At 35.1% G+C, this 15,395-nt stretch overlaps 2 protein-coding genes across 4 annotated transcripts; both read right to left on the bottom strand.

Annotated features, from left to right (window-relative positions):
* Positions 1 to 702: 702 nt before the first annotated feature.
* On the bottom strand, positions 703 to 4,295 carry LOC21391792 (serine/threonine-protein kinase STY13). Its single transcript, XM_010113463.2, has 6 exons — positions 3,694 to 4,295; positions 2,367 to 2,488; positions 1,904 to 2,100; positions 1,610 to 1,784; positions 1,248 to 1,382; positions 703 to 1,140 (listed from the first exon to the last, which is right to left on the bottom strand). The coding sequence occupies exons 1-6, from the start codon at positions 3,989 to 3,991 to the stop codon at positions 934 to 936; spliced, it is 1,134 nt and encodes a 377-aa protein (XP_010111765.1). The 5' UTR covers positions 3,992 to 4,295; the 3' UTR covers positions 703 to 933.
* Positions 4,296 to 7,548: 3,253 nt separating this feature from the next.
* LOC112094532 (deoxynucleoside triphosphate triphosphohydrolase SAMHD1 homolog) lies at positions 7,549 to 14,863 on the bottom strand. 3 transcript variants are annotated; one of them, XM_024175628.1, is made up of 19 exons: positions 14,537 to 14,863; positions 12,433 to 12,470; positions 12,304 to 12,326; positions 11,272 to 11,378; positions 11,127 to 11,178; positions 10,946 to 11,030; positions 10,656 to 10,746; positions 10,111 to 10,149; positions 9,926 to 9,993; positions 9,788 to 9,850; positions 9,633 to 9,688; positions 9,478 to 9,551; positions 9,237 to 9,329; positions 9,039 to 9,140; positions 8,773 to 8,853; positions 8,581 to 8,672; positions 8,452 to 8,467; positions 8,025 to 8,135; positions 7,549 to 7,931 (listed from the first exon to the last, which is right to left on the bottom strand). In XM_024175628.1, the coding sequence occupies exons 1-19, from the start codon at positions 14,663 to 14,665 to the stop codon at positions 7,830 to 7,832; spliced, it is 1,422 nt and encodes a 473-aa protein (XP_024031396.1). In that variant the 5' UTR covers positions 14,666 to 14,863; the 3' UTR covers positions 7,549 to 7,829. The 3 variants fall into 3 exon arrangements, with proteins under 3 accessions (XP_024031396.1, XP_024031398.1, XP_024031399.1); XM_024175630.1 differs by lacking the exon at positions 14,537 to 14,863 and adding an exon at positions 12,745 to 12,998; XM_024175631.1 differs by lacking the exon at positions 14,537 to 14,863 and adding an exon at positions 12,636 to 12,733.
* Positions 14,864 to 15,395: the final 532 nt, after the last annotated feature.

Below are 15,395 nucleotides of genomic sequence, written 5' to 3' on the forward strand. Positions count from 1 at the left end.
AAGAGGAGGACGAACTTCATTTGGTAGCTGCAGGGTATCAAGTCATTAGCTGCGAGGTATTGAGTCATTGGTAACACCACCTCATTTCGAACCGGATTGAAACCCTACTCGTTTAAATGTCCCCCGCGACGGGTATCGATGAGGGTTGGATGCGAACCCCTCCTTGTCATCTTGTGCTAGAATCGCTTTCGGGCTTCTTTGCGCGAGCCTAATCAGTGGCAGTTTTGTCTCTCATCCCTACCAATAGTAACCGACCAACCTACTGCCGGAGTTCAAGAGCATGTCTTTTTCCATTATTGGTACCTTTCCAAACCGACGTCCAGAGAGATAATCAAAGCAGCATTAAGAGTAGGTCCCGTGCCTTATGGCTTATTCTAGGCATTTAGTTACAAACAAACAAAACTAACTCAGTTTGTCTCATTGTCTGCTTAACTAATTAAAAGCATCATTTTTCTTTTCTTCAGCCAAGTCCAATTATAAATGTCATGAACCAGCTCACATTAATTAGCTAAATACGACTTTTTCCCCTCCCACTATATTATATATTCATATGTCATCATTGAAAAACATCTGAGAAAAAAAAAAAAAAAAAAAAACTATTAAGTAGAAGCATATTCCCTTAAACACATTTTAAAGTCGTTAAGGTTTGTCCAACAGATTAATGAGTGATGTCGGCATTGGCCCCATATAGTCCCCACGATAAGGATGAAAAAGCTTTATACAAAATCTATAGTCCAATAAACAGAAATAGATGGCAGCATATTGAAGAGCCCCTCTATAGCCTCCACAGATTTGTATTTTCCTCGACTTAATAATTTACCAATCTGTTTTCCAATTGAATAAAGTACAAATTGAATTTTCTAGTACATTGACTGTCACGTATTTCCCTCCACAATCATACGATCTCTCTGCTTCAAGAAGGATTCACATCAATCAAGGTCCTCTGTACCGTCGGAAACAGAGACAACCCTGAGGCTGATCAAGAGGAATCATGCCTCCACCCTTCGACGTGTCGATGGCCTCCAACATGGCGACCACCTCGTCCATCTCCGGCCGCCTGTCGGGATTTGCATCCCAGCACCGCTTCATTACGTTTGCTAGAGAGCTCGGGCAACACCGCGGTATTTCAGGCCTTAGATTCTGTAGGTTTCATGTTTTTTTGTTTGTGGTGAGTTTCTTTCTGCTTTTTTCATGGTATTCCAGCCAAAAGAAAGATTGTTTTCTGAGCTGATAAGAGTTTTAAATACCTGGCGGACAACGGCTGATGTTACTTCTGAGAAACTAAGGTCGGGATACGGCATGTCACAGCAGTATATCTCCCACATGCAGATACCAAAACTATACACATCACATTTTCTGTTGTATGGATTACCGTTGAGAACCTGTTCCAGTCCAAATGAGATATACAAAACTGCTTGCGAAAGTAACAATCAAATCTACATTTAAGCAAGCCAGCAAGTCTCGGACTATGACTTGATTCAGAAGCAAAGCCCAGAGCAGGACAACAATGAATTGTCATCATTTAAAGCTTAATATGGATAAATTATATTTCTGTATCTTTTTCTTTTTTGGAAATTAAGGGTTCATTTGGGGCTAATAAAGGGCATACCTCTGGAGCCATGTAACCAAGGGTTCCAGTCTCTCCAGTCATATCATTAGGATTAGAAGCCTCAATGCGAGCAACCCCAAAATCCGCTATTTTCACCGTACGGGTCTTGTCCAGAAGCATGTTTTCTGTTTTTACATCTCTGTGCACAATCTTTTGTGAATGAAGATAGCTTAGCCTGCAAATATAGATAGATTGACAGCTTAATTGTATTGATGTTCAAATCATCAAAGACTTGTGTTTTGTTTCAAAAAAACAAAATTGATAATTAAGATAGATGGACTGTGCAAATCTAACCCTCTTGCAAGATCTAGTGCAAGTTGGACAACTACTTTGAATGCCAACTTCCTTCTTCGGTTCTTTATGAGGTAAGATTTCAGTGCACCCCCAGGACAATACTCCACAACTACACAACACATGTTACTAGGCATGCCAATTTGGCCATTTTCGGTTAGTATCTGTAGCTCCGATGAGCCCATTGTCGCCCCAATGAACTGCCAAGAAGGGAGAAAAAAAAAAGGAGGTTCGCGTGAACTGCCAAGGAGAGAAAAAATGGAAGAATTTCGCGTGAACAAGCAAAACAATGTCCACCAATTGCCCAACTTTGGTGAAACAAACAACCCAAAATCAAAGGCTTGTCGAAAGACAGACATTATTTTGTATAGTGACATTCATGCTCATGTCGCTTTTGTCTTGTTGACTATGCTCAACTGTAGTTGTACTTATTAGAACATAAAAAAAGAAAAGGATTATATGCTACCTTGGTAACATTAGGGTGGTCAAGTTTATGCCAAACTGCAACTTCTTGCGTGAAAGCAGCTCTTAGAGAAGCTATTTCAGCTTCCGATCTATGTCCTTCTTCCCCCCAATCAAGAAGCTTAACTGACAATAAAAGAGGAAGATTAACAGCTAACAACATCTTTTTATGCGTGCAATATAATTTGAATTTTAGTGAGACATTAATCTACATTATTAACCTTTATCAAATTTAATGTGACAATGATGGTCATAAGCTTCATTATAGACTCAAAACTAGAAATATTTTGGAATTAAATATTCAAATGGAGTATTAAATTCATGTGCCAACTTGAACTACTTATAAAGATGAGGTTTCAAAAACCCATCTGGCATTTTAATAGCTAGCCAGTACTGGTAAAGTTAAACATAAGAAACTGATTTCCATATGTTTGCTTTAAAGTTTCAAGCTTTTTGTCGCCACAAGGTGAGATATGAAACAAATGCACATATTTTAAAATTGACAAATTCATTTTTTTTTTTAAAGAAAGATAAAAAGAAAAAGAGAATAAAAACAACGGTGAAGTTAATGCAGCAGCTAACTACCAACTTATCCCAAACCGTGAATCACGGATATTTTATGGCGAGATCTGCAAGGGTCTATCACAAAGTTGCCCATTATTGACAAAACCAATGGTAAAAGAAAAGGAGGTAGTTGATAGAAGAGGAGAAAAAACAAATAAAAAAAGGGGATTATTCTAACTGTTTTCACCGAGAAAACTGAAATAAAGTGAGAAGTAATAAGTAACAAGTGTTTGTGTGATCTTGGCCTTCAAGAAAATTATGTACTTTCTATTTTCTGCTCAGATGAGTGGTGGTTATTTTTGGGCCAAGTCAAGTAAATTGTCTTTTTTAAGTATCGCTCTTATCATCTCCTGCATATTCTAAACAAGAAAGTAACACTTGAACTAGAGATAGAAAAAAAAAAAATTAAAAAAAAAAGTAAATCCTTTTGCCAGTAAACTAAGAAAAGCTTGAAAATTCTACTGCATACCAAATAAGACCACGCTTTAACAATTAAAATCTCAGATAGTTAGTTAAAATTTGGAACTTAGACAAAAAGAAAAAAAAAAGTTTAATGCAAAAACACCTGGAACTATGTTTTTCTGACAATTTAACAAAGACCAACAACATTAATGAATCTTTGCAAAGACCGAGTCTTTTTCCAGAAATAAGGAATTTTGAGAAATGGGTATATGTCATAAACATCCAAAAATCCTTGAAACAATTCTCAGAACAAACATAACTAAAAAAGAAGAAAAAAAGAAAAGAAAAAAAAAAGAGGGTTATACCAGCTACATCTTGGCCATCATAAACGCCTCTATGAACAGTCCCAAAAGTGCCACGAGCGATGACAGACTTGATGATAAGCTTAGAAGGGTCAATCTCCCAGTCTTGCCTTGCGGCGGTGTTATTGCTGTTGTTGGGCCTAGCGGTGGCGGCAGAAGCTTCTTCGTCTTGATCTCCTTTCTTGGCCTTCTCCATCGTCCATGCTCTGTTCAGATGCCTCTGCAGCTGCTCGTCCAAGCTCTTCAGATCTATCTGATCCGCTCTCACATACCCACCTCCACTCTCGCTTTTCTCTTTCATTTTTTCACAAAACCAACGCAAACCCACTTCGTATTATAGCCAGAGATTAATGGGTTTTCTATTATATATATGTTTTTTTTAAAGGACTACTATATATATATATGTGTGTGTGTGTGTGGGTATCTATATATATGTCTGTTTCTGTTCAAACTCTATAACTCTCTTGTTCTTGTTCTTCTTCGTTAGTGAAGGAAGAAGATGAATAACGATGGGATTATATTATGGAGGAATCGTACTAGTTGTGTTGTGCGTTAAAACTTGAACTTCCTTCCTCACTGAGTATCATCCATGTGGGCACATGGATTTTGCCTGAACACGACGTGTGTTACTGACCCACTCTTTTATTATTTAATGGGATTCACGGTCAATGTACCTTTATTTTTTGTTTTGTTTGGTTTATTTTTGTCTCTTTTCTTTTTTCTTTTTTTTCCCCCCCGGCCCGTAGCTTTCAAGAGAGTTATTAAGGGCTAATTTCGATGTGATGCTTGCGAAATAGTTCGTGACGTTTACAAGTTGTAGTAACCGTGATAAGGATTATATTTGTTGACTTTTATGCTTTGACTTATTCTTCACTAACGAGAGCCAACCCTTTTTTTTATGGTTGAATTTAGGGTGAGAAACGTAGAATGCTTAATTATGTTTACAACCATAATTATTTAGGAGTCGTTTGGTTTATAGATTAGAATTATGAGATTGAACTATTTTTAATTTACGTGTATTTTTTATGAGAGAAAATACTATAACGAATCATGAACCATAATTCAAATCATGATATGAATCTCCTTACAAAACGTCTCCTATGTACTAACTAATATAATTTATTTACGTGTTTGAATTTGCACATTAATGTAGAATGCGTAGTAATGTTTACAACCATAATCACTAACTTACTAATCAACATAACTTATTTGCGTGTTTTGATTTATTTGCGTATTTTGATTTGTAGGTTTAAATCCATACAATTTAATTTGAATAAGACTCACTATTCAAATTTAGGTAAGTGAATAGTTGATTGTCCATCATCTTGCCATTTTTTTTTATTTGATTGGTCTAAATTTCTCACAATGATCAAACAACCCTTTTCAACACGGATTTATTTATTTATTTATTTGGAAATAGAGTAATAAAATAGTCTAATTATCATTTCTCACAATGATCAAACAACCCTTTTCAACACGGATTTATTTATTTATTTATTTATTTATTTGGAAATAGAGTAATAAAATAGTCTAATTATGCTTATCATCTAAACTGATATCATTAATTTTTTTTAGGGATGTAGTTAACTCACAATTCACATATAATACGTCTCTCCTAATGCACTTATTTATTCCTTGTCGCTCAATAGTGCTGCATGCAAACGGCCAACGTCACAAAACACGCCATTTTCTATTAGCTCACCCATGTCAGTGTTTGGATATGTACAACAAGAATCATGATCCTTTTACCTCAAAAAATGGGAAAACCATGAGTTATATCCCAAACATCTCCGACCCAATTCATCACTAGCAATCTTCAATTTTATGGACATGTTATGCCATTATATTTTTCTTTCCTTTTGTTTTAATTCTATTTGAGGATGATGTCAACTTGGTGGAGAAGATAAATATCATTCAATCCAATTCTATCACTTTCTCAGTGTAAAAAACTGTTTCTGATCAAAATTTTTACCCAATAATAAAATTTCCATGATTAAGAAACATATCTAGGATGTCATTTCTTTGCATTTTTTAGTTCTTTACTATATTTTCTTGTTATCCAGCCATAGCAATACACGTTGCCTCCACATGGTGTATTTAATCCAACACAGTAATTCGCAGAGGTTTTGATTTGACCATGGGCCTTGAAAGAAAGCACCAATCCGATTATTTATCTATATCAATTTTAAATACAAGTTTAAAATATTAGCCAATCATTCACTCAAGACAAATATATTGCCTTTTATCCTCTTTTTTCCCCCTCCTATTTATACAAAAGAGAAGTTCCACCGCGAAATCACAATTTAAAAATTCTGCTTCCCAATTTGCTAGGGGATGGCCAAGATTTTAGCTGATTAAATAATTGTTGGCCATTGATTGGATGAGAGAAAAGAGAAAATGAGTGGTCAAGGTTGCTCCGTGTTTATACCAAATTTAGGGTGTAAAAGTACGAAATTATATTATGCAGACGTACATAAGGAGATCTATATTAGAGCAAATATGTGGTTTATAAATGGGGAAGGTTGGATTTTAGTGGTACTAATCAAATAAAGAAATAAAAAAACCTCCAAAGGAAAGCAAAGTTGTACCACCCTTAAGAAGTAGAGCCACATGGGGCCTCAGAATACTTGATTTGTGCTATGCAATAATGTCATTTGCTGTCTAAAGAGGATGCTCGGGGTAGCCTTTTAGAAATTTTAACAGAAAAACCAAACCGATTATTAGAGAACATATGTGATAAAGTGAACTACTAATGAATGCGTTTTTATCGAGTTTTAAGAATCTAATAAAGCTCATATGCAAACCATCTAAAGCAAGCAGATGCAAATTTGAAGAAAGCGTCCACTAATTCTGTTTGATTGAAAAAAAAAAAAAAAAAAAAAAAAATCTAAGCATTGTACTTAAAGGACTTGGAATCAAATTCCATCTTTACTATTTATTGTTATTGCTAATTATAAATCCATCCATAAAGTCTTCACCAATGTTAAACACCACTAATAATAAAATATGCGTCTCACTTGTGAATCCCGTATTATAGGACCCGCATTCTGTTAATGAGTAGTACTCAACACTTTTGATGTCCTATAATATTATTCTTAAGAGAGGAAAGAAAAATAAAAAAATAATATAATAAAAAAAGAAAAAAATATAATAAATAAAAAAAAGAACTTGCTGAGGATGTGCATGTTATTGAGAATAATTCAGATTTAGGCCTTTAATGCCATAGCCTACAGGGCATGAAATGTGGATATAATCATTTGAGCTAAACTAAACCAGCCAACTGCTTGATATTTTTGCCGACAGTTAACATTGATCCTGACTGACTAGTAAGAAGTTGTAGTAGTGTTATTTTGGGAAGAAAAAAGGCAAAAAAAAAATCAATTGCCATATAAACACTATAGTTTTTCCCAAACAACAACAAGCACGTGAAAGCCTACACCTTTTGACCTTAATGTGGCATCAAAAGAAGAGGTTTTAAACAATGACTGTGAGGGTCACGGGGTCCAAACAAACAACAGATCATTTCCACTTCCACCAGTTTTTATCATGATAGAGATTAGAGAGCAGCTAGTAATTCCCGTGATTTTTAGCAGCCCATCTGCGGTCCTTTCCTTTCCCAAGAGACCAGATTTTATCTTTTACCACCAGATAGATACCGCTGAAACCAAAATATTCCCTTTTATTTTTTGTTTACTATTAGAGGAAAAAAGGGGAAAAAAATCTAAAAAAATCTTACTCCAGTTAAAATGCTTCAAAGGGTAAGTATCAATAAAAGCTAGCGACAGACAAAAACATAATAATGGTCAAACTTTTACAGAGATAGCAGCGTAGCACACAGGAAGTAACCCACCTCAAATATAGTACTCACAAAACCATAGTTGGGAAATGATGATCATCTTCAGAACAATTACACAGGAGAAGGTTTTATATAAGCAAGCCTTTTTACCATATTTCAGCAAAGATGACACATAATATCTGTACAAAACTTTGGGGTAATTATAAATTCCCAGTTGAGAAAAATCATCATCAACTATACACATAATATGTAGTTTGCTGGAATATATTGTCAAAACTCATACGCCTCTTTGTGGTTTTCTATATCCATGCTACAAAGCAGAATCCTCCATTAGTGTCCTTACTCATATGCGCCGTTTCTTTTTCTCTGGTGTTGCGTGCACTTGCGCTTTGATTCCATATGTTCTTAACTGGAAATTTTCAAAGGCCTCAGAGATGGCTCCCACCTGTAGATTGTGGAAAATGAAGGTCAAAATGGATAAAACTAAAGCGAGGAGAGACATTATGCTCAAATTGGAGTAGTGTTTTGATTTACAGACCAATTCGGGCTTTTTGGCATAGACCCTCACTATCATATCTTGATAAGATGTAGGCAGCAAGTGACTAATACGCTCATCAGGTATGCAAAATTTCTCATCACTCTCATAATCCTGTGTAAACATCAAATCTTGTAAGATATTGCAAAGAAACTCCAATCCGTTCATAAATAACGGCAATTACAAAACAAAAGTTCTTCCTTTTGTGTTAATTTTGATCAGTTCCACAAATAGTAAATCACTAGTCACCTCCATTTTTAGTAACCAAGAAAGTGCAGCAGTTGTGTAGCAACATGCAGTTACTGTCGCACAACCATCACTACTTCCAATTCGAAAAATAAGAAAAGATGTGATATTCAAACGTAACCAAGTCCTTATAAGACAAAGTGCATATACACAAATAAGACCAGAAAAGGTTCTAGACGCGTACCTTGAAAAAATGGATACTGGAAGGGACACATGCATAAAAAGAAAAATACAGAAGATTTTGTAAATGACAGTTCTAAAGTTAAAATCAGAAGAATGTATGGGTGGCTCATTATCATCATTTCTAGACTACCTTTCAAGAGGATTATTCCTTCCGCGAGTCAAATCAATCTTAACGTTAGTAACAGCAACATCCTCCTCTCGGAGTATCACTCCACCATTTTTCTGTCCAATGGAAAACAAGATATTGATATCAGTGATTGAAGTTTATAACTTGGAAAGAAAGTCCTATCATTTTGTACTTGTGCAAGGTTTGAGCAAGCACCTGAGAACAGACAATATCTTGAGCTGTGACATTTTTGAAGTTTTCTAGCCTGTCCTTAGGTACAGCATACTCGTTAACGAACTGTCACAGAGAAAAGAAAAACTTAAACTCATAGAATAATAGTGCCGGCCAAGAAGGAAAAAAGAGAAACAAACACACATATAATCGTATCAAATCATGAACGATCCCCCATCAAATGACATGATGTGATTGGTATTCTTGTTTAAGAGCAAATATAATTGTAATCAGCAAAAAAGCTTAACCACCTGGTATAGATTTCTCCTTCGTATTCGCAGAATCAGATCCCTAGCTTCCTTCAATTCTTGATCAGGAGCAGTCTCAATAGTTTTGATTATCGTGTCATCTAGCTGTGTTTTCAAGAGTATTAGAACATTACATGAACAATGGCAAGAAATCTTTTCTGACTTAAGAGTCAACAACTCATGTTAAAGAAGCTTCTAAACCTTCCAGTATTCTGAGGGGTCATCTATATGGGACGAAATTTCAAGATAACTATTTGCTTGCACCAACGCATCTACTACCATAAGCTCTATTGCCTGCAAAGAAGATAAAAAATCATCAGTTTAGAAACTCTCCAACTTCAATATAACAGACAAAAGAAACAAACGTAAAGGTAGATGTATAGCTGAACTTGAACATGGAGAAGGATATATATGATGGATTGAAGAATTATCTAAGTAATACCTTTACTTTTGGATGCATATAAACTGTTCGGTAGAGATCGGCTCGAGTGGCGAACAACTTGTGGATGGTTAGGTCTGGTAAAATTACCAAAACATTACAAAAGAATAACCAAGACAAAGTATCAGTGTAATAGATTAATTTGGCAGAATACTAACATTCCTTGGCCCGATAGCAAATCTCATCATCCAAAACCCGCATAGTCTCCAGTAACCTGCAAGACATTAAGTACATAATGCTAAAATAATCACCTTTGAACCTGGAAAGTACAGTCATAGTGAAAAACAAGTAACTTCAAATATTTCAACAAAACCTTTGAGACTCGAAGTTGCATCCTAGCCCACAAGCTCGGCAGTCACGGACAATATAATCAAACCTAGAAAGGGCAAATCAATAAGATATCCAAACTATGCAAAATCCAAGCAGATTTGGGTGGGGGAAGGGAACTCACTTGTCTACATCAATTCCATTTCGGCCATTTGCAACAATATCATATAAAAACTTCTTCTCCCTTGATGCCTACACATCACAAGCATAATTGGAAAATGCCAACGGAAACTGTTTGGAAACATACATTGTTCCGGCTTGAAATTTGATTTCGTGAGGAAAAACAAAGTAAAAGAAAAAGGCTCTTACTTGTGGCTGTTTAAATTCAGAGCTAGCCAGAACCATCTCCTGCATCATGATGCATCAACCATTACAAATGAAAAACGCACATATGTGGTTGTAAGCATAGCCTACCGGAAATTCTTCACCCGACTCCACCATAACGTGAAGAGTTCGAATCCCCCCGCCCTCAAGTTAAAAACAAAAAAACAAAAAAAACAAAAAATAATAATAATAATAATAAAACGCACATTCTCTTCCATTCATTTATAAGGAGATTATTCTACTTTAAAATGGACATGCAACATCCTCTCAAAACCACCAGTAAGAGTTTTATTTTCAATTCTTCTGGACCATAGGTTCTTTTTAGTGTAGCTTGAAACATTAGTCATTTTCTCCGGTTCTTTTTCAAGGAAAAAAAATATTAAACTACCTATAAAAAGCCATGTAACATACCACTTAATTGATTAAAATGATCAATCAACTTAGCCAACTTCGTTGAAATTCTTTTACGCTTTTAAGAAATCATTATTGCAGTCAAATAAGCACAGCGGATCAGAAGCACAAGCAGTTACCTTCACTCTTTTGATCATTTCAGAGTCAACATCAATAGAATGCTCATCAACAATGTGATCAACCATCTTCACTGACATTTGCTCATGAGACCTAGGATGTACAAACCAAACGTTATTTTCAGCTAAAGCATTGTAGCCAACTTTACTCTTCTTGTATTAAAAAAAAAATAATAATAATAATTTTAAAAAAAAAACGTAGAAACAACATTGAAGGAAAGAAAAAAAGGGATTGGAAGTTACAAAGGAAAAGACAAAGATAAGAGGATTCTACTGAAGAATGTAAAACATACCAATCAGAACCAATGCAAACCTGAGGAAGAAAGTCTCGTTCAAACAAGTGACTAAAAGGCCCGTGACCAACATCATGCAACAGTCCTTCAATTAGGAAAACAAAATGAATGAGATGGCCTAAAGTTGAAACAGTAGAGGATTTTTCCCCCGTCTTGGACAAAGAGTAGACAATTTATTTACCAGCGAGCTTCACTGTTTGGATATCAAAATGATCAATATCAAGCTCCATTCCCTGACAGGAGATGCAAATTATTTGTAAAACCACACTTGAATTTCAAAAAAATTATGTTAATTATCATGGTCTGATATTAGGGAAAGAAAATACCTGATAATTTTTCAGCCTTTGAACAGCTTCACCAGAAAGGAAATACACCCCAAGAGAATGTTCAAACCGGGTATGTACAGCCCCTGGATAAACCATGTGGGACACTCCTGAATTGTGGGAAAAAAAAAACATATATGTAGATTAGCTTTCTTGGAAGTGCTTCATCTCCAACAGTAATGCATGCAAAGGTATGAAGCCTTGAAGCATAAAACACAACATATAGGCTCAACAAGCAATCTCACCACAATGGAGGAGAACAGTGAAGGACATAATCACACAATTTCTCAAAAAAAAAACATGAAGATAGTGACCTAAGTTCTTCGATGATTTGGCATAACTCGATAAATTGTGAAAGGCCACGAGTAATGATTTAGGAATGACAAAGTCTATGCACTTAGGGCTCATAGCGGGAAAGAACTTCAAAAGGCGAAAAGAGAAGTAAACAAAATGGTGGTTCCTTTGTAGCTTTAATTAGTTTTCTGTAGTATAGGTCATTTTTCTTTTCTTATGGTCTTTGATCCTTGACGGATTCACTAGTCTTTCGCATAAACTTTAAATTATTTCCTTTCATTTGTTTTTAAACACTGAATCTGGGTGCGGAGTTTTCACTTGATACTCCGACACTTTCAGTTAAAAAAAGGCAATCTATGCGCAAAAATTATAAACAAACAGCTTCAAAAACACTACCAGGAAACAGGATTCTCAAAACATAAAAGTTTTGCCTCCCCTGTTTTAGAAAAGGATATAACATAAGAAAATACATGAATTTCCCATTCCTTCAGTAAATTCAAAATGTTGATATGATCCTGACTGTTGGATTTTACATAACAATTATCCATTAACATTTACAGCAAGAAAACAATACCGAATGCATCTACCGGAGTACCGTGAAATGCACAAATATTTTAATGAGCATTACTATTCGCATTTTCAACATAATTCCATCTAGCAGCCTTCCAAAGCTTAGAATTGAGAATAATTTTTCTTATCGGAGTTCTTGGAGAAAAGTTTACAAGTCATAGAAACACTCACCAAGTTGTTTGAGGTCACGAAGCCTATAATCGGAAACAAAACGAAATCATTAAATTAATTCCCTTTCAACTCTTGGCATAGTAACGAATAATTAAAAACAGTTCACTTGTATACATATAAGCCACTTGCCTTTGGAACTGCTCAGTATCAATAAACTTCAAAGAGAGCTGCAACCACGCAAAACAACAGCAACTAACATCAACAATCACATTCTTGTGACTATCATTTTCACTCTTTGACCGGAAAAAAAAAATATATACATAAAAAAGAAAAACAAACTAAAAGCGTTGAGCACGATTTCCACTAGAGTTACAGAAATTCTCATTCCATACCGCCATTTACGTTAACTTCATTAGAAATCGACATTTCTTCAGATTAATAATTTATTCGAGTAATCAAATTGGATTCACTCGACGTTTAGAGAGAGAAAGAATGGAGTACGGGATCGAGGAAAATGTAGCCATGGACGTTGTCGTGGACGTGCTTGGAGAATCTGAGAATGTGAGAAGAAGAGACACTGTAAACGCGATAGAGTGATGCGTCGTCGTTTTGGTCAGCTCCCATGGCGCTTTGCTGAATTTAAGACTCCAGAACAGAGGCGCACACAGAAGCCAAGCGATTACCGACGGCTCAGGAATGTATGGACTAGAGAACAGTACAGTCTGTACGGTATGTTAGGCCGGCGGCAATATGGTTACGGCGTGACAACGCGACTAAAAAAATACACGAATTTCACGGATTAAAGTTGAGAAAAAAAAAGTTCAGGTCAAAATTAGATCGATATGAAATTGATATGAAAAATATAGGTCAATTTTGAGTTAGACCCGCCTAATCCGAACACGATACAAAACTCATAAAAAATTAAAAAATACATATATTTTTCATTACATATTTTTAATTTTATTATGAATTTGTGATATCATAATAATTATACTCAAAATTTTATATTATTATTTATTTAATTTTAATAAATGTTATTATATTTTAGTGTGATGAATTTTAAATTAATTCTAATAATTAAAAAACTAAATAATAAAAGTATATAATTTTTGGATTAATTTCATATTGTCTCAATTTATAAAGTGATCGTATCGTATTCGTGTCGTAATTTTTTAAAAATTTTATGTCATAAATTATATTCAAATTAATTATAAATTAAAAAAAATAATCAAAATATGATACGTAACTCGAATTGTCCTTCCGGTATGTATATATAAAGCCGAAACGTGTGGAACGTAAATGAATAAACAAATACAACTTTCCCAAAAATTAGAGAAACAAGTCGGAGGGAGACGACCGTTGACGAGACTAAAACGCGTATCTTTTATTATATGATAGATTAGAAAAAGGATACATTTCAATAATTCTCTTTCTTTTTTCAAGGAAAAAAACAAAGTTCTTTTCAAGGGGTAAGCTGTGGTGTATTAATGATGTATTGATCTTTTCGTTTTAATGAGGTTGTCTTCTTATTTATTTCTTAATTTTCCTAATGTAGTCTTCAAAATTGTTATTTCCAGAATAAATACAATCTATAATAAATTTGTTACTGTCATTTGCATGGTGACGTTGTCGTTTTAGAGGTTTTGTCGTTTTTAAAGTTAATGTCGTTTCTGAGATGTTGTCGACTTCAAAATATTGTCGTTTAAAAAAGTCATCGTAACCATAAATGTTAGTTTAGTCCTAGTCATTTCTCATAATGTTGTTGCTAGCCGTTTCGAAACGTTGTCGTTTCCCATCCTTGTCTTTCATCTGCATTAACGTCGTTACTATACATTATGTCGTTATCTGAATTAATGTCGTTTCCAAACATCATGTCCTTTTCCTACCTGTGATCTACTTAAAATATGTTGTCGTTTCATAGGATAGTCGTTTCCTACATATTGTCGTTTTCCTAGCGGTAATCTCTATTAAAATATTTGTCGTTTTCCAAAATATTGTCGTTCTAAGAATTTGTCGTTTTCGAGATGTCGTCATTTCTCTATTAAAATATTTGTCATTCCATAGAATATTGTCGTTTCCAAGAATTTGTCGTTTTCCAGATGTCGTCATTAGTATGTAATTGTCGTTTTCTATCTTTAAACATTGCCTTTTGCAGTTTATGTCGTTTATTCGATATTGGGATCAAGAAGTATTGATGGAAAAAAAACAATAAATAAAAGTATAATATGTACTGAAGATTGAAAAACGAGAGACAAAATCAATGAAAGAAGAGAGAAGGTTAGGAAGTACGAACAGGATCGAGGAAAATGTTGCCGTGGACGTTGTCGTGGACGTGCTTGGAGAATCTGAGAGCGTGCGGCTGCGAGGATTTCAAGCCGTGAAGCGGGGAGAGAGGTACGTCGCCGTTTTGCGAAGCCCCCATTGTGCTTCAGTCTTGGGAAAGGGACACTCTCAGAGCTCAGAATTAATGGTTATGGAGGAGCTAAGCAGAGTTGTATTTTGTGTATTGGAATTTGGAAAGGGATTATTAAGGGGATAAGGAATCGCAAACGCCGTTCTGTAGAGAGAGAAAATGAGAGAGAGAGAGAGAGAGAGAGAGGCTTATTTATTTATTTATTTATTTGTTTATATGGGGATGGTGCGTTTAAATTTGGGGCATTTGCATTAAGCGGTGAAGCGGGGCCGCTAAATCGTGGGGAGAATCTTTTGCGTGATTCTTGCACTTCCTCTAGAGTAAAACTAGTAAACCATTACTATTTACTACCATCATGTGAGTGTAAACTGCTAGTTTACTAACAGTTTAGGCCATGTTCATTTCACCGATTCGAGTTTAGAATTTAAATTTTGTTACAGTAAAAAGCTCTCAGAAACAATCACATCTAACTTTTTTGCTACAGTAAAAAGCTCTCACACAAAATTACATCTCAACTCGAATTACAAACTCAAATCAGCGAAGTAAACAGACCCTTATTTTACGATTTTCATTTCTTTTTCCTTCCTTTTATTTGTTTATTTATTTGTTTTGGGCGGGGGGTGTGGGTTTACATATATGTTCATTTGATACAAGCTTTTGATGTCTCATCAAGCAGGGGGTGTTTACCGATTACCAATTAGGGATCTTTTTTGACTGACCGACCCATTAATAGGGTTAA

The sequence above is a fragment of the Morus notabilis genome, unplaced genomic scaffold (assembly GCF_000414095.1).
Source record: "Morus notabilis unplaced genomic scaffold, ASM41409v2 Scaffold1008, whole genome shotgun sequence".
NCBI lineage: Eukaryota > Viridiplantae > Streptophyta > Magnoliopsida > Rosales > Moraceae > Morus > Morus notabilis.